The sequence below is a fragment of the Mirounga angustirostris genome, unplaced genomic scaffold (genome assembly GCF_029215605.1).
Source record: "Mirounga angustirostris isolate CCGP_5_RB_7025 unplaced genomic scaffold, mMirAng1.0.hap1 SCAF_13, whole genome shotgun sequence".
Lineage (NCBI taxonomy): Eukaryota > Metazoa > Chordata > Mammalia > Carnivora > Phocidae > Mirounga > Mirounga angustirostris.
In genome coordinates, this window is record NW_026991721.1 from 55,018,110 (window position 1) to 55,037,887 (window position 19,778).

Below are 19,778 nucleotides of genomic sequence, written 5' to 3' on the forward strand. Positions count from 1 at the left end.
TTGGGTGTTGAATTTTTCAAATGCTTTCTCTGCATCTGAGATGGTGTTTTTTCTGTTGTTTTTTTTTTTAATTAAGACATTATTTTGTTTTTTAGTCAAGAAAAGTATGTGTCAAAATACCTAGAGAAAAACAGCAAACACTTGAAATGTATTTTGACTGCCTTATATGAGAAATATTGTTTGTTTAAAGCTTAATAGATACTTGAGTATGACTATATTATTGAACAGTAAAATTCGGCTCAATGTGTGTGCTTTGTTAAAAAAAAAAAAAGATTGGGGACACCTGGGTGGCTCAGTCGGTTAAGCGGCTGCCTTCGGCCCGGGTCATAATCCCAGGTTTCTGGGATCGAGTCCCACATCGGGCTCCTTGCTCAGCAGGGAGCCTGCTTCTCCGTCTCTCTCCCTCTGCTTGTGCTCTCTCTGTCAAATAAATAAAATCTTAAAAAAAAAAAAAAGACTGTCTACGAAATCTTAAGTTTTGAAATAAAATAGTATTTTGGGACGCCTGGGTAGCTCAGTTGGTTGGGCATCTGCCTTCGGCTCGGGTCATGATCCCTTAGGATGGAGTCCCACATTGGGCTCCTTGCTTGGCAGTGAGCCTGCTTCTCCCTCTGCCTGCTACTCCCCCTGCTTGTGCTTGCTTGCTTTCTCTCTCTGACAAATAAATGGATAAAATCTTTAAAAAAAACACAACAATATTTTCATCTTTCACACTAATTTTGGTATATTTAGGATTATACTTAAATGATAATATATTATATTTGGAATTGTATTTTCTGCTTTTTGAGTAGTTAGAATCTTTATTTCCTGGATATGATTCTTATATTCATTAAGTGGTTATTTCTCAAATTTTATTAAGCCATTATTATTAAAGAAATCTCATTTTATATGACAAGAATAGTCATTCAAATTTATCTAAGCCAATTTAATTTATGCTAATTTCTATAAATTTTTTTAAAATGAGAAATTATTTTACCTATATGTGGAATCTAAAAGACAAAACAAATGAACAAACAAAAACCAGGAACAGACTCATAAATAACAGAGAACAAACTGGTGGTTGCCAGAGGGGAGTGGGGTGGAGGCATGTGCAAAATAGGCAAAAGGGATTGGGAAATACAAACTTCCAGTTATAAAATAAATAAGTCATGGAGATGAGGAGTACAGTATAGGGAATATAGTCAATAATATTGTATTGTATTAACATACGGTGACAGATGGTATAACTACATTTATCATAGTGAGTATTGTGTAATCTATTGAATTATCAAATCACTGTTTTTACTTAAAACTAATACAATGTTGTATGTCAACTATACTTCTGTATGAAAAAGAAATTTTAAAGATTGAGAAATAAAATTTGTAATTACACAAAGACCCTTTAATGGGAAAAAATTATTGGTCAGCAAGAGTATATTTTGGACTCAGTAAGGAAGCATCTGGTTGGGAAAACATGTTCTGCTTCAGGTCTCTAGATTTGGCTCTTCAAGCTGGCTGACCCTCAGAAGTAAATGTTTGCCCTTCAGATTTTCAGACTGCCATTTCCTATTTTAACTTCTGTTTAGAAAAAACAGAAGTTTTTTTTAGAAAAAGTTTTTTTCTCTGTAGTTATATAAAACTGGTATTTATTGTTTAGACACCAGCCTCTGTCAATAACATTTTTAAATGTTTGCAGCTTGGCAATTTTAGATATATTTGAGCCACTAAAAAGTCAGTTTTGTATATTGCCTCATCTTTAGATATATAACAATATTAGGATTTGGATTGCGAATATATATTATGTTCTTTTAGATCTGGTCTAATCTTCTAAACAATGAAGGTCACATTTTAAATTGTTTTTATGCTGTTAGGTTTAGTACTAGAATATTAATAGAGTAGATTCAAGTTGTATAAAAATTATACAAATATTAGGTTTATAAAAGAAGTAGGAAAGAAGATTTATAGGTGAATTCTTCATTGACAAACTTGATTTGTTTTATAAAATGATGATTAATTACTTTCACATACTTTTATATACATTTACATTTATTACACATAAATAATACAGAAACCCCCTAATTATGAGCTGAATAGGTTCAGAAAAGCTTGGGTGAGTCCAAAATAATCCTTCGTAAGTGAGTACTAGTACTTTCATTTCATGCAGGCAGAGTTGGAGTGAGTTTGGTCTGGTATATAGCTTTATTCACATTTATGAGAGTTTGTAAGAAGTTTGTTAGAAGTTTTTTTGGTTTTGGGGGTTTTTTTTGGTAAATCAGTTCTTTTATGTTTTCTTTGAATTTGGACCTTATGGACCTACACTATGGAAAAAACAAAACTCTACAGAGTACTAGGTAAGAAGACACTTTCTTTTCTTCATTTCAGCCATATAAAGTTGCAGCAATCCATAGGATTAGAACCTAAAGGAAAATTTTGGGTAAACAGGTAAAATTTGAAAATAATGCATGGCTTTAATTCTGTATCTTTAGCTTACTGATTTCCTACTAAACAATCAGCTTTATTCCTGATGAAGTATAGAAAATGCTAGCAGTCACTAAAATCTTTTTGGATTTTCTGCAGGATTACTTTTTTGGGGTAATAAAATTATTAGGATTCTAAAGTATACTAGTTAAGAGCAAATTTAGTTCAGATTGAAAGCATTTACTTTCTAAATAATTAATTTTCATTTTATATAGTAGATCAATAAGTGCATTACCAAAAAGTATGTAAATCATATAACTTCTCCACAGACTTACAGTATAATTTTAGAGGTGCTTTCTTTATAGTTGACACCAGTTGAACCAATTATTTCTTTTTTGGCTGATTAGGCTGCTCCTATCCTCAAGTAATGAGTGCATTATAAATAAGAGAGCACATTTATTTTGTTTTTTGTTTTCTTTTGTTTTTTTTGAAGAGAACACATTTATTAAGTGAACAATAATTTGTATTTGAGAAAGCTCCACTATATGTTTTATTAATAGCCTTCTGTGAGTGCTGTTCTAAAAAGAACAATTTGTGAAGTAAAAAGTATTCATGTAGACACACAAATAATAGTTTTTCTCAGCCATCATAGATATTTACCTAATTTTTACCATAAAATAAGTAATACATTCATAAAATATCCAAACAGTACCAAGGCTGTACAATAAAAATAAGTCACTTTTCTACCTCAGACCTCAATCCTGGTTTCCTCATCAGAGATAATCACTATTTTTAGTCTCTCATATTTGCAAGGATAATTTCTGGAATGATATATAAGTATACACATGCCTCTTTTTACACAAATTAAAACACATTATATATGTTTCTGCTTTTCATTTAATACATCTGAGTTCTATGTGGAAATAGTATTTAAAAAATAATTTGTAGTTCTTTAGAATCTTCATATATGATAGCTTATAAAAATCATAGTCATTTGAAGGTTTTAACAAGAAAATACAAATTCAATTTCATCTAAATAGAAAATATATGGTAATCATGGCTACGTAGATAGCCCTTTAGGTATATTTTAAAACATTTGTGACATCAATATCTAATTTAATGTCTACCTATAAAATAGTGGAGAAATCTAAGTTTAAAGTAGATTTCATATGCCTGTCACTATAATCACTTAGCACTGTTTACCATAAAAATATACTTATGTCTAATGCATCATGATTTTTAATCCATTTTTGTTTTTCTCTAATTTATAGGCTTTTTCAGAACCAGGAATTAGGTTAGGACTAGCTGTGATGTTTATAACAGAGAATGGAATTTTTAGGTCCTACTCTACTAGCTCTACAGTTAAACATTAGGAAGTACTCAGTAACCTAATAGTATTCATGTCTGGTAGATCATTTTTATTTAGCTGTAATCAAAAGGAATAATGTTTTACTTTACAGTTGGAGTTTATTATTAGAAGCATTATTAGCCTGCCCTACATAATTATTTTGTTGTTTGTAGTGAGATGGTATAGGATTTAGAGCCAGACCAACCTGGATTCAAATCCTGTCTAGACCTCTAATATTAGCTCTGTGTTACTAGTCTCCCTTCTAAATCTTAGGTTCTTTATCAATACAATGGTGATACTACTACTACCAGTAAAATGCTGCAATCAACATTCTTGTATGAATAAATCTTTTTTTGTTTGGGTGAAGATATTGCTGTGGACAGAGAAATTTATGGGCCAAAAGACATATGCAGTTTAAATTTTGATAGTGGCTGAAACTCTAAAAAGACTATCCCAATTTCTTTTTTTTTTAAATAAAATTTATTTATTTAATTTTAGTAATCTCTACATCCAGTGTGGGTCTCAAACTCATGACCCCGAGATCAAGAGTCGCATGCTCTTCTGACTAAGCCAGCCAGGTGCCCCAGGACTATCCCAATTTCAGTGTCACTAACCATATGACACTGCCATGTACCCTCTACAGAATGGAGGTTTTTTTAGTCTTCAATTTTTGCCATTCTTATACTTGTTTTTAAATGTTAGCCCTCTTCTAGTCTCTTTGACCTCTGTATCAAATCTGGTGGTATCTTAGACATTAGAATAATATATAGTAGCCCAGGTCATCTTATTGTTTAGATTCTTCTCTTAATAGCTATTCATATTTTGGGGCACCTGGGTGGCTCACTTGGTTCAGCATCTGCCTTCTGCTCAGGTCATGATCCCAGGGTCCTGGAACGGAGCTCTGTGTGGGGCTCCCTGCTCAGTGGGGAGTCTGCTTCTCTCTTTCCCTCTGCCCCTCCCCCACTCGTGCACATGGCTCTCTTTCTCTCACATAAATAAAATCTTTTTTTAAAAAGAGCTATTCATATTTTTATGTAGGCTATGTATTTGTTAGTGTGTGCCATTTATAAAAGAGATTCCTTGAGGGCGCCTGGGTGGCTCAGATGGTTAAGCGTCTGCCTTCAGCTCAGGTCATGATCCCAGGGTCCTGGGATTGAGTCCTGCATCGGGCTCCCTGCTCCTTGGGAGCCTGCTTCTCCCTCTGCCTCTCTCTCTCTCTCTGTCTGTCATGAATAAATAAGTAAAATCTTTAAAAAAAAAAAAAGATTCCTTGAGTCAAGGTTTTATATGTATATTTTATATATGTATATGGCATATATATGTGTGTGTATATATATATATATTTTTTTACACTCTATCCATTTTTAGCAGATTACAATTTCAGTTAATCAGAATTTCCATGGCTTCTCATTAGTTTGTGGCATGTACTCTGGTTACTTTAATTCCACTATAACCAGAAAACCTTTTTGTTTAAATATATATTAATATGTTTTTATTTCTTTGCAAGTACAAATATACTCTAATATTTAACACCTTGTAGGTGCCTTGGTTTATCATTCTGAATATTCATTATCATTGTATAGGCTATAGATGTAGAAGATCTAAGCTCTTAGTATGGACTAAATCTATACTATATATATATAATGGAAGGGAGAAGTTGTGGTTCACTTTATTTTCGTAGTATTTGATTCTTACTCTTGAAAAGAAAATACTGGAAAATTCCATTCAAGTTTTATTCTAATTTTTATTGCATTTCTATTTGAAGTTTGTTAATTGTTTGTGAAGTACTATTTCAGTCAGGGGCATCCTTGAGCTTTATGAAAATAAGGTAAAAGATGTGATAATGAAACACAGAATCTTAAAATATAGGTGTTGGTGTGTCCTGCTTGGCAAGCCAAGTTTGGACTGAATTTTCATTGTCATTTTTAGCTAAGTCCACATTTAATATCTAAGACCATTTTATGGTCACGTGGTTTTCTGTGACTTTAAAGAGCAGGAAGGCTTATCTGGTCACTTTGAATCACAGAGATTTAGGAAGTAGTTGGTCAGCATGTGTTGATGGCTTTTGCCCAATAGCTTCCATATTTCTTTTAAAACTTAATATAGACTCTAATTAATGTTCTTTTTTGACTAAGAGGCTTATTTTGGATCCATAGCTCTTAAGTTTATCAATTTGTTAAAAAAAATTCTTGAATATTGTTACAAAATATGCTATGACGATTAGAGATATGTAAATGGACTCCAGTAAGGGCCTGACTCCTTGGGGGACTCAGTAAATGGCCAGTATTGTTTTATTATACATACTAATATTGATCAGTAGCACTGTGGAATTTATAATGTGTCTAGAACCTTGTGATATATGTGTAATACTTACTGGCTCCTCAGAAGGGCTTCATATTAGGACCCTGCTTGTGATCCTGATTAAGTCTTAATACTTTTTTATAGAATCCCAAAACAAAAGAGCAGATTGAAAATCTGTTACGGAATGGGATGAACAAGGAGCTGCGAGATCGTCTTTGTTGCCGAATGACTTTTGGGACTGCAGGACTTCGTTCTGCTATGGGGGCAGGATTTTGCTATATTAATGACCTTACAGTAATACAGTCAACACAGGTACGTATTACAAAGTACTATATGTATACTTTTTATCACACTATTTTTTGGCTTTTTAAATTAGGTTGTGCCTTTCTAAAAAAAAAACAACAAGAAAAAAACCCAAACTTTATATCTAGGAAGGTACTTTCTTGTAAATAAAAAATGTAGAATAAATGCTGACCTTTGGTCTTGCACAAGATTTATCTTAGAAGTCATTTGTGTATCTTCAAGGTTATAGACTAACTTTCTGATTAAGAGTCCTTTTGGTGACCATTGTCAAACTCTTGACAATGTTACTTTGTGTTTGAAATCAGGAAATGGATATTGACATTTCCAATTAATACAAAAAACAAACTTAGAAAAAAGAGAATTATTCATTTTGGTATATGGCCATTGATAAAGGTTAACCAGAGTATTTGGAAAATGTAGTTGAAAATATTTCTCTTTGATGTGGTTTTCCATATGCACAAGAGTTCTTTAAGACAGTGTTCATATCCATGAGAGTTCTTTTTTTTTAATTTAAATTCAACTAGTCAACATAGAGTACATCCTTAGTTTCAGATGTAGAGTTCAATAATTTGTCAGTTGCATATAACACCCAGTGCTCATCACATGCCTTCTTTAATGCCCATCACCCAGTTACCTGCCCCCCCCACCCATCTCTCCTCTAGCAACCCTCTGTTTGTTTCCTATAGTCCATGAGAGTTCTTTAAGACAGTGTATGATATGATACAATTTATTTCTCTTAGAAACAGATTACTTCTTTTTCTAGTGAATCATTCCCACTGATTCAAGGAGAACTATTCTTTGAGGCTAAAATTCATTTAGCATATACTAAAAATAGTTCTGGACTAGAGAATTGCTCAGTAGATATAATTCTAATCAATAGTGCCAAACAGTAAATCATCCTTAGCCTTATTCTGAGGGAATTCTCTAAAGGCAAAGGCTAATGCAGGGGATGGGGAAAAAGGGACAACAAGATGACTGAATAGGTAGGATACCTGCCACTTCTGTACCCCTGCCCCCTTTCTTTTCCTCATCCAGAGATGCATCAGGTCACTCTTTTTAATAAATTCGTCGTTTCCTTGTAAGTTTTCATTTTAAAGGAAGATTCCTTGACTTTACAAAAAGGATTGGAGGAGGTGTTTGAAAGTCAATTTCTATGGAAATGTAAATTTTTACTGGAGTTGAGATTCCACTGTGTGAAGAGGAAAAGCCTAATGGAATCTGATTCTTAAGCCCTAGCCCTTTTCAGAATCTAGGTACACGGGGATAAGATAAGGTAGATTTTTATACCAGATAATAGTAGGAAGTTCTGTGAGATTTTAGGACAGCATCATCTTTAGAAACAAATAAATTGGTGAAACTGACCAATGTGGGCTATATTAAGCATGTGTGCACGTGCACATACCCACACTCGCACACACACACACTCATAGGGAGCTCATAACCAGAGTACAGAGGTGCAAGAGCACCTGACTGGGGATCCTAAGCAGCCCAAGTTCGGCCACTTGCTGCTGACAAAATCCAAAGGCAGAGAAACAGTGGCGGTGAAACAAGAAAGGAATTTATTTCAGTGAGGCCAATACCGGGAAGACAGTGGACTTAACATCTCAAAGACTGTCGGGCGCCTGGGTGGCTCAGATGGTTAAGCGTCTGCCTTCGGCTCAGGTCATGATCTCAGGGTCCTGGGATCAAGTCCCGCATTGGGCTCCCTGCTCTGCGGGGAGCCTGCTTCTCCCTCTGCCTCTCTCTCTCTCTCTCTCTCTCTCTGTCTCTCATGAATAAATAAATAAAATTAAAAAAAAAAAATCTCAAAGACTGTCTCCAAAGTGCCCCAAAAAACTTCTAAGTTTATATAAGGAAAGTGTAGGACAAAAGTAGTGGGTATGTGCAGGTCGGCAATAAAGGTCAGGTTAGTCATTGTCCTGGGGTCCCTCATGAAGGGTCTTGCTGACATTATTGGAGGGGTAGGTAGTTTTGGTTCCCATCACAGGATGCTTTGCCAACCGGGTCTTTTGCCTGATTTAAGAGATAAGCTGGAAAGAAGAGCTTAGATAGTACAGATGAAGGCCAAAATGGAGGTGGTTGAAGTTCTCTTTCAGGAGCAGGTTGGAAAGAACAATTATATTTGAAAGAGCCATGAAAGAGGGGTCCGAAAGTCACTAGGGCCTCATCTGGTGCTGCCACATAGTGTCTTAGCAGTGCCTGACATACAGTAGGTCTTCAATAAATTAGAGTAATTTAGTTTTAGTTGAATGAATGGCCTTGGGCAAGTCATTAAGTGGAGCTTCAATCTTATGCTACTCTTTTTTTGAAAAGATGTTGAAGGACAGACAAAAATAGAAAAAGTATCTTCATTTTTCTTTTCAGGGTTGTAAGGATTAAATGTGGCAACATTTGTGAAAGTGGTTTTAAAGCACTATTACAGTATGAAGTGTTATTTTTAGAGATAAAAGCATTTATTAAAGTTAGCGAATCATTCATAGGATACTTAAATGGTTCTAGTTTATTTTTGTGATGATTTCAATATTAAATACTTCATTTCTTTTTTTGTCACCATTGACTGCAAATTTTCCTAGTTCATGAAATTTTCTTTCTGTGAGATTTTAAAACTAAGGAATTACAAATGGGATCAGCCATCTATAGAAATGTTCTAATGGGTGGGATGCCTGTGTGGCTCAGTCAGTTGAGCATCTGCCTTCAGCTCAGGTCATGATCCCAGGACTCTGAGATCGAGTCCTGCGTCGGGCTCCCTGCTCAGTGGGGAACCTGCTTGTGCTCGCTCACTCTCTTTCTCTCTGACAAATAAATAAATAAAATCTTAAAAAAAAAAAGAAAGAAAGAAATGTTCTAATGGGATGCCTGGCTGGCTAAGTCGGTAGAACGTGCACTCTTGATCTTGGGGTTGGGAGTTCCGGCCCCATGTTGGGTGTAGAGGATACTTAAAATCTTTAAAGAAGGAAGGAAGGAAGGAAGGACAGAAAGAAATGTTCTAATGAAAGTTTATGTTGTGGGCGCCTGGGTGGCTCAGTTGGTTAAGCGACTGCCTTCGGCTCAGGTCATGATCCTGGAGTCCCGGGATCGAGTCCCGCATCGGGCTCCCTGCTCGGCAGGGAGTCTGCTTCTCCCTCTCCCACTCCCCGTTTGTGTTCCCTCTCTCGTTGTGTCTTTCTCTGTCAAATAAATAAATAAAATCTTAAAAAAAAAAAAAGTTTATATTGCTGATTAAAAATGTTTGTGTCATAAACAAGTCAAATCTTTTGGTTGGCTTCAGTGTTATGATTTAGCAGGACCTAAAATGGTCAAAATTCTGTTGTCTACAGCCTTAAGGCAAGATTTCTTTTGGTTCTTCAAACAATTTGTTTTTAGCACACTGACTCTCTTGTCCCCTCTTTTTTCCCTAACGTTTTATGTATTATATTGGCTTTCATAGTTACTTAATTGATATTTCTGTGGTATTAAATGTGTCTGAAACTGGAGGAAATAAATGTTTGTCATCTCACATCTGAGGATTGAACAGTATTGTTCCCACACTGGTAAACATGAGCATAAAGGCGGAAGCCAGTTCCCTTTGAGCCCATAAGCTGCACACTACACATAAAAAATAATAGATTTTAAGTTGTGGAAAATGCAGGTATTAGTCAGGAACTAATCTTTTGTGTTTATCTGCTTCAGGGAATGTACAAATACCTTGAAAGATGTTTCTCAGACTTCAAGCAGAGAGGCTTTGTTGTTGGGTATGACACCCGGGGTCAAGTAACTAGCAGCTGCAGCAGCCAGAGGTACAGTGTGAATTGTTTGAGAGATTAAGTTGGGTTGGAATAAAACCTTAAAAAAAATTAGTAGTAAGCTTTCTGAAACAGGAAACTGTCAAATAGAAATGTGATCACATGCTAATGTTTATTTTAGAGCCGGACTAGAAGCATTTTAAAGGTTGTATTATAACCTTTAGCTCTTACAGGCAGGATTAAAATTTTTAAATATTTAGGGTTAGTATTTAGAATGACATCATAGTTTATGTTATGATTTTTAATATTTTGGCCAACGTATTGGGTAGGAGTGATTGTATAGCTTGTATTCTCTCATTATACTCACATTTAATTAGTTTTAGGGTATTTTCATACATAGGTAATCATGAGATAGTGATACTTTTTTTTCAGGGTTTAATTATGCATTTTTGTTGATCAAAGTCTCTTATTTCACTTTCCTCCATTCTTTTTGCCTTTTGCGGGTTTTATTTCTTAGTAAAGGAGGAGGAAAAAGGAAGAAATTAAAATATCAGTTCTATTTCTTATTAAGTTCCTTTTTAAAAAAATCTTATTTCACATTTTTAAGTTGGAGCATGAAGCCTAAATAACCAGTGATTTTAAGAATTGGCTGTATTAGGCTACTACATATTCAGAACAATTATAATATGAAACATTTATTTTGTGGAGGGTTGGGTTTTAAAATGTATGGTAAGCTAAGGACTAAGTGAAATCTCTGTCTCTCTTTTTTTTTTTTTAGACTTGCTAAACTCACTGCTGCAGTCTTACTGGCCAAAGATGTTCCTGTGTACCTTTTTTCAAAATATGTTCCTACACCTTTTGTAGTAAGTGTGACATGTTATTGATTGTACAGTTTGTTGCTCTTAAAAAGATTTCTTAATTCAACTGGGATTCAAATCTTTGTCATGCTTATAGTTCTATATTAAGTGATACGAAGGACGAAAGGAAGGAAAACAAATTTTGCTCTGAGTTTATTTTCATTCAACAAGCATGTGTTGACCCACCAAAGATTTTAATCTATAACAAGATGACAAGTCCACAGTCATGGTCTGATATTTTAATACTCTTCTTTCAGAAACTGGCTTATCAAGCAGATAAAAATGGCTAAGGAGAGATTTGAACATACTATTAGCATGCTTGATCTGAGTGGGGGGGTGTGCGTGAAGATACTGCATTCAGTAGGATATTCATTCTTATCAAGCAGGGTCAAAAAGGAAATTTCTGTAAATACCAGAGAACTGCTTGTCAAACCATGGTCCTGGACCTCAATGCAATGAGATCAGAGATAAGAAACTCACAAAACCCCGTATGTTTGGAATTTTTAAAATATAAGTAATTCCTGGATTAAGGAAGATATAATAATGAAGATTAGAAACTACAGGCAGTCCTTGCTTTGCATGGTATTGCTGGACTGTAAAGATAACTATAAGCTGAAACCATGCACAGTGATCCTTAATAATCAATGGGAAAATTACAACTGTTCTGTGAACTTTAAAGTTTTTTGTCAAAACATTAAGAATACCCTATTCTTGGTTTAAAATGTCTAAGGGAAAGAAAAAAATAGTAAAATTAATACTTATTTAGTACACTATAATTAAAACATTAAAAACATTGAGAATAAAGTATTTTATTTCTTGGTAAAAAATTTATCAAGAGTATGAACAGGACAGGGGCATCTAGCTGGCTCAGTTGGAAGAGCATATGACTCTTGATCTTGGGGTTGTGAGTTTGAGCCCCATGTTGGGTGTAGAAATTAGATAGATAGATAGATAGATAGATAGATAGATAGATAGATAGATAGATAGATAGAGAAAGTATACCTTTGGGGCACCTGGGTGGCTCAGTCGTTAAGCGTCTGCCTTCGGCTCGGGTCATGATCCCAGGGTCCTCGGATCGAGCCCCACATCGGGCTCCCTGCTCACTGCTTCTCCCTCTCCCACTCCCCCTGCTTGTGTTCCCTCTCTCGCTGTGTTTCTCTCTGTCAAATAAATAAATAAAAATCTTAAAAAAAAAAAAAAAGAGGGGCGCCTGGGTGGCTCAGTCATTAAGCGTCTGTCTTCGGCTCAGGTCATGATCCCAGGGTCCTGGGATCGAGTCCCACATTGGGCTCCCTGCTCAGCGGGAAGCCTGCTTCTCCCTCTCCCACTCCCCCTGCTTGTGTTCCTGCTCTCGCTGTCTCTCTCTCTGTCAAATAAATAAATAAAATCTTTAAAAAAAAAAAAAGAAAGAAAGGATACCTTTATAACAAAAAAAAAGTATAAACAGTATGTGCTTTTTGTTTTATAACTTAATATGAGTGAGCATCCTTTCTATGTCTTGGTGAATTGTCACATTCCCTTATAAGTTTGGATCAGCTTCCCATATTTTATCCACTGTACTTTCAATGTTACGATTTTTCTCTGAGAGTTCCTTAATGTGAAATTTTTTTGCCAATATCACTTCCCCTGGGACATCTTCATCCTTTTCATCCCAACCACATTCCTCATTTATATCCATATGTTCACCTACACTAAGCTCATCTGGGTGCACATCTAGAGTCTCTTGAATGACAGCTATGTCAACATTCCCAGCTATGTTTTTCTGTAATTCCATTTATGTTTGATTCAAATTTCCCTTCCATTGTTGTCACTTTTTGTTCCTTTTCTACACTGTCATCTTTTTTGGCCAGTTCCTTCTTATAGTTATCCATTTTTGCAAACTATCCCATGGATTTATCACCAGGAGTTAAGGAGGCAACACAACTACATGCTTTGCTGTCTGTTGAGAGCTGATAACAGATGCACAGATCACTGGCAGACTTTAACAGAGTGACATGATTGGTCACCGATCATGATGGATCTCTTATATACATACATATTATTTGTGGACTGAAGAGGTAGCAAGTTTGCACTTGATATAGTTTCTCACAGTTAATATACCATGGTAACTGAAATTTGAATGTGTTGTTGGGAGACTGTGTTGTTGGGTGTTATTTAACTAAAATATGGTATCAGAAATTCATGTGTATTGGAACTGCAAAGCAAGGACTACCTGTATTTGAAACTGAGCCACAGTGAAAATAATAAATAGCAAAAATTATAGACTATAACTAAAGCCCTACTTCAAGGGAAATATATAGCCTTAACATATTAGAAAAAGGGAAGATGAAAAAATAACGAGCTTAGTATGTTATAATCAAAATAGACTAAATCTAAATAAAGTAAAAGAAAATAGTGAAGGTCTGAGGAAAAAATCAATTAAATAGAAAAATTTTAAAAACAGGGTATGACTAAAAGCAGAAGTTGACTCACTGAAAGACTAATAAAAATAGACAAACCTTTGGCAAGGATGCTCAAGAAAAAAAGGTAAGACAAATTAAAAGGGAGCATAATACATACAGTAGAGATTAAGAAAACCACAGTATTCTGAACATAATGCAAATAAATGTGAAAGCTGAGATGAAATGGCCAATTTCCTAGAATAATTGATACATCGAAACTGATAAGAAATAGAAAACCCGAAGAGACCTGTAATCATTAAATAAATTCAACTGGTATTTTTTTTTTAAATCTTCTCAAATTAAAAATGGCAGGTACAAATCATTTTATAGGCAAGTTTTCTCAAATGTTTGAGGAATAGATAATATCTCTATAAACCATTCTAGTGATTCATTGGAAATGTGTTGAGTGGCTCAAAGAATTGAAGGAATCACTAAGCAATTAGCTCTAATGAATGACAGAAAACAGAGAGGTTCCAGGAATCTAGACCATGTCTGTAGGATTCTGCCATTGGGTTGCCAAATTCAACTACCATCAATTCCTGTGTGTTGGCCTTCCTCTCTCATTACAGGTAGATTTGCTCTGGTATGTAGGGAAGATATTTTTAGTGGTCCTCCTTGGCAATTCTCTTTGACTGGCTGCGGAAGAAACATCTTGGGAAAGGACTCTGACCAGGCTTGGGTGGTTATGAGCCAGTCTCTGAATCATATCATCAAGGGAATAAGTTACTCTGATCAGACCTGGATCTTTTGTTCCCTACGGCCAGGAGAAGAGAAATCAGAAGTGATGGTAGAAGGGTAGGGAGTATATCCTAGGCTGACAAATAATAGCTACTACAGAGAAAAAGGTAAATCCAACCTGGGAATTAACTTTGGGAGAGAAGGTGGTGACTTGACCTATTATGTTATAAAGGTCATGGAGTATATATAAAGATCTTCAAATTGGAAGTCAGTAGACCTATGTTGTTCTACCCTTGAATCTTCTCCCTTACGATTTTATAATGTGTAAAATATGATGGATTAGATGATTCCTAAATTAACTTCCAACACTAACATTTTTAAGATTATATTCATCACTCATATTTCTAGAGTCTGGCATATAGTAAGTGTTCCTTAAATATCTGTTAAATAAACAAAAGAAAAAGAAAAGTCTATAGGACTAAGGTAAATTAGACTAGGAGGAAAAAGCCATTCAGTCTATCAGTTAGGTGGCTATTGGTGACCTAACAGTTAGATGGCTTTAGCTATATCGTACCCAGTGTATCTGGAGTTGATTGTTGAAGTTTTAGGCTATTTATGTCTTAATGTCGTCTCCTGTTATTTACTCAAGGTTATTCTTATGTCAAATGTGTAAGTAGCTGGAGAGCAAAATGGAATTATGGTGTTACTGTTTTTTTCAGCCATATGCAGTCCAGGAGCTCAAAGCAGTTGCAGGTGTGATGATTACTGCTTCTCACAACCGCAAAGAAGATAATGGATACAAGGTAAACCTTAGACTCCTGATCTTTGCTTATTTCACAGTTCTTATTTTTTTAAATAATGTGTGCTGAGTATATTCTCATCGCTGAGGAGCAGGCTTAGATGTTGGGGACAGGCAGATAAAAACATGAAAGCCAGCCCTCAAAGGATGTTTCCCTAATGACCCTTATTACTTCTCAACATGGACACTATGAAAAATCTCTTCGGTGGTCTTTTTGCTTCTAGCATCTTCCTGCCCTTGATTTCCCTATCCTATCCCCAAATTCACCCTATCTACCATTTTAGAAACAAAATCATATTGTACTGTGAACTTAAAGAATGAGAGTTTGCAGGAGGAGAGCCAGAGGAACAGTACCTTGATCTTACTCTCCTTTCCCTCCAGTCTTCTACTGGGATGCCCCATTGGCCATAGGATCCATGTGATGTGTCAGCATCCATGGCAGAAAGCAGGGTGGAGAAGGGTGAAAAATGGCAGAGGATACAGCACATTATTGAGCCAGTGTTTGGAGCTCCTGGGTGATGAGTGCATGGCCTTATATTTGGTTTTCTTCTTGTATGGAAGGTCTTTCAGGTACACTGAGCTCTGTTTTACTAGGGAAAAGAATATTTAATACTAATTTAAGATTTGGGCCCTGGCTAGCTAAATGGGTAGTGTTACCATGCACACAGGCAAAGAAGAAATGATTATTCAGTTTGGGACATACTAAGTTTGAGGTATTTGTGGGTCAACCAGGTAGCAACACCCTGTAGGCAACTGGATACATAGATCTGTTGCCTGGGGGAGAAATCTAAGCTGAAGTTACAGATTTGGGGGCCATCATATGTATTAGAACATGTAAGGGTATTTGGAAGTCTTTTACTCAGATAAGTGGCTTATCTATCAGATAAGATAGATAGTAGATAGTAAAAAACAAGCCCAAAAGGGATTGCTAGGGAATATCAACTTTAAGGCAAGGGAGAAAGAAGAAGTGCTGGAGATAGAGAAAGACCAGGAGAGATCAGTGCCATCAAAACCAAAGGGAGAAAAAGAGAATTGCAGGGAAGGAGAAGTTGACTGTCAAAGAGAGCTGACAACCCAGATCTCTCCTCTGAGCATCAGATCAGACTCCTAAATCCAGCTGTGTCTACTTGATATCCATTGGGATGTCTAACAGACATTTCAGAGCTACTGTCTCTAGAATAGCGATCTTAATTCCCCCACAGCCTCTCACATACACACCCCAATGTGTTCCTCCCCCATTCTTCCTGGTCTCTGTAAATTGGCACTACCACCCACCCAAACAAAAACGAAAAGTTATTCTCGATCACTCCTTTTCCTCTGCTCCTAACATTTAACCCACAAACAGGTTCTACAAATTCTACATCTAAAATGTATGTTGGGGGGCGCCTGGGTGGCTCAGTCGTTGGGCATCTCCCTTCGGCTCAGGTCATGGTCCCAGGGTCCTGGGATCGAGCTCCACATCGGGCTCCCTGCTCGGCGGGAAGCCTGCTTCTCCCTCTCCCACTCCCGCTGCTTGTGTTCCCTCTCTCACTGTGTCTCTGTCAAATAAATAAATAAAATCTTTTAAAAAAATAAAATAAAAGGTATGTTGGGAAATGGGAAAGGTTCCATGATACATAAGTCATTTCTCATTTACTTTAAAAAATTTTTAAAAGAATAAAAATTATGGGAGACTTTATTCGTTAACAGTGGGGTAAAGAGCTGTATACATGAAATGAGTCATATAAAATTAAATGAAGTGCAAATAAAAGCACTGCTACTAGAAGACATTCTGGAATGGTTGTTTAATAAGGGTATTATCCATTTGATCTGTAGCAAATGTGATTTTATTTTTGAAAAGAAAAGAAAAGCAGTGTGTTTTACTTTTTTTTTGTTTTCTTTTGCTTAAGCACTTCATCGATTGCTTTATTCTGTATCTACGAAGTAATCTGCAATCTCCTTTGTTCTTTTAAAATTTTGATTTGTTATAAAATTGCCAAATAGAAGTGTTTCAGATATATAGTTTGTACCTGTATTTTTTATTTTATTGCCTCATGTTCTTGTAAGTCATTCTTAATTGACCGATGATTGTAGACCTTGCCTGAGTATTTTTTCTAATAAAACAAAGCAAATCACATTTAGCTTCAAAAAAAAGGTATGTTGGAATGTGTTTGCTTCTGCTCACTTCTTCTGCCTCCACCATTCCAAAGCATTGTCATCTTCTGTCAGAGCTGCAGCATCCTAGCTTGTGTCTTCCCCGCTCCCATTGTTCTTCCTAAAATCCATTTTCGGGTTTACAGGACTGTCTCCTGCCTACCTCTCCAACCTCATTTCATTCATTCCTGTCCTCACTGCGTTCTATCACACTCCCGCTTCTTCCTGTTCCTTCATCCTCCAGTCCCTCTCCCATCTCTGAGCCTTTGTAAATGGTTTTGCCTCTGCTTGCATTGCTCTTGCCTTCATCTTGCAGATTTGTTTATTTACATCCTTCAGGTTCCTGCCCAGATGTTATTTCCTTGAAGAGACCTTCCCAGGCCACTTATCTGAAGTGGCTTTCCTCAGTGACTTTCTCATCATCTTGTTTATTTCCTTCACAGAGCTTATCACTGTTTCTGATTATCTGCTATCTTGAGGATGAATTGTTTCTTTATTGACTTGTTTGTTTGACCTTCTCCAACCCTGTTCTCCAATATAAACTCATGGGTGAAGGGACTTAGTCTGTTTTGATGTTCACTGCTGGTAAACATATTTGTCACATAGGAAAGCCTCAAAGGTTGTTTTTTTTTTTTTCTTTCTTAAAATATAAGCACAAGGTAAAAAGGATAAAAGTTAAATAGTATATAAACAGTGAAGAATATCTCTCCCATTCCTTTCCCCACCCCCCGTACCCCATTTCAGAAGCAAATACTATTTCTGGTTTTAGTTACCCCCCAGCACTTGTAATCATATATCTATTTGTCACTCCCACATTTTTTTTCCATAAATGGTGGAGTACTATATGGAGTGTTCTGCACCTTGCATTTTCCACACAACAGTATGAAAAAATCTTAGAGATCATTCTCTCAATCAATCAATTGATAGGATCATTCATCTTTAAAAATCTATATAACAAATCCTGATTTATTTTATTTTATTTATCTTTTTTAAAGAATATGTATTTGAGAGAGAGAGAACACAAGCAGGGCAGAGAGGAACCAGAGGAAGAGGGAGAAGCAGGCTCCCTGATCAGCAAGGAGAGAACACATGGGTGGGAGGAGGGGCAGAGAGAGAGGGAGAGAGAGAGAGAATCTCAAGCAGACTCCAGACTGAGCGTGGAGCCCCACATGGGGCTCAGTCTTATGACCCTGAGATCATGACCTGAGCTGAAATGAAGAGTTGGACATTTAACCGACTGAGCCATCCAGCCTCCCCGTAATCCTGATTTATTTAACCAAACCTCTGTTGGTGAACAGTTCATTTATTTCTGATTTTCTGCTACTTATAAACAGTGCTACAAAGAATGTTCTTCTACATATGTCTTCGTTCATATGTGCAAGTAGATTTATATAATAAGTATAGAATAGTAGTTAGGACTATGGGTTGGGTTTAAAACCTATCTGTAGGACGCCTCGGTTAAGCGTCTGTCTTTGGCTCAGGTCATGATCCCAGAGTTCTGGGATCAAGCCCCGCATCTGGCTCCCTGCTCAGTGGGGAGCTTGCTTCTCCCTCTCCCTCTGCCGCTCCCCTTGCTGCTCCCCCTGCTTGTGCTCTCTCGCTTGCTTACTCTCAAATAAATAAATAAAATCTTTAAAAATAAATAAATAAACCCTGTCTGTGCCGCTCAGAGCTTTGTGACCCTGTGCAAGTTCATTTCTCTGTGCTTTAGTTTCCTCATCAACATACTAGGGATAATAATAGAACCAAGGTTATAGGGTGAGAGTGAGGATTAAAGGAAATATTGCATGAAAAATGCCTAGTGCCCAATAAATGTTAGCTGTTGCTTTTATTCTTTTCATCTTATATTTGCATTGTTCAATATCCTAGCCACTAGCCACCTATGGCTATTGAACATTTAAAATATGACTAGTCTGAATTGAGGTGTACTGAAAGCGTAAAATACACACCAGATTTCAAAGACTTAGTATGAAGAAAGAATGTAAAATATTTAATGAATTTTATATTGATTACATATTGAAATGATAATATTTTGGCTATATTGGGCTGTATGAAGTATACTACTGTTAATTTCAACTGTTTCTTTTATCTTTTTTAACGTGGTTACTAGAAAATTTAAAATTGCATAAGTGGCTTGCATTTGTGGCTCACATTATATTTCTATGGCACTGTTGATCTATAGGGTAAATTTCTAGAAGTGAAACTTTTGAGTCAAAGAGATATGAAAGAAAATTTGTCACTCTCTATTCAAGGTGGTTGCACCAATTGATACTCTCACTGAGAGTGTGTGAGGGTCTTTATCCCATACCTTCCATATTATCATTTTGGTCTTTGCCAATCAAATAGGTGAAAATGTTATGTTTAATCTGCACCTGTTTTATAAGTAAGGTTGAGGATCTTTTCATTTATTTGCATGATATTTGTTTTCCCTTTCCTCAGATGTCTGTAAAAGGTTTTGTCCATTTTTCTCTTGGGTTGTTGCTCTTTTTCTGAGTGATCTGTGGGAACTCTGTATATGTAAAAAATAGCTCTTGGTCATCTGTTTTGCAGGTATTTTCCCCCCATATCCTCATTTGACTTTGACTTTATTTATATTTTTCCATGCATGGTATTATGATATTTTTTCCATTTGGGGAAAAAAAAGTTATTTTGGCATTTGTATTGGTATCATATTTCATTTATAGATTAATGGAAGGAAGCTTCAATATTTTTATAATATTTTTTGAGTCTCTTTATTCATGAACAGGATGTATCTTTCTATTCTTTCAAGACTTCTATTACATACTTCAGTAACATTTT

The 19,778-nt window shown here is 36.0% G+C and overlaps 1 protein-coding gene across 6 annotated transcripts in view; it reads left to right on the forward strand.

Annotated features, from left to right (window-relative positions):
- The window catches only part of PGM2L1 (phosphoglucomutase 2 like 1), a 112,956-nt gene that overhangs the window by 68,010 nt on the left and 25,168 nt on the right, over positions 1–19,778 (forward strand). For all 6 annotated transcript variants that reach the window (XM_064576929.1, XM_064576928.1, XM_064576930.1 and 3 more), the window contains 4 exons: positions 6,191–6,358; positions 10,019–10,125; positions 10,850–10,934; positions 14,767–14,850. In XM_064576929.1, coding sequence (XP_064432999.1) covers positions 6,236–6,358; positions 10,019–10,125; positions 10,850–10,934; positions 14,767–14,850 — 399 coding nt within the window. In that variant the 5' untranslated portion in view covers positions 6,191–6,235. The remainder of the gene's footprint in view (positions 1–6,190; positions 6,359–10,018; positions 10,126–10,849; positions 10,935–14,766; positions 14,851–19,778) is intronic.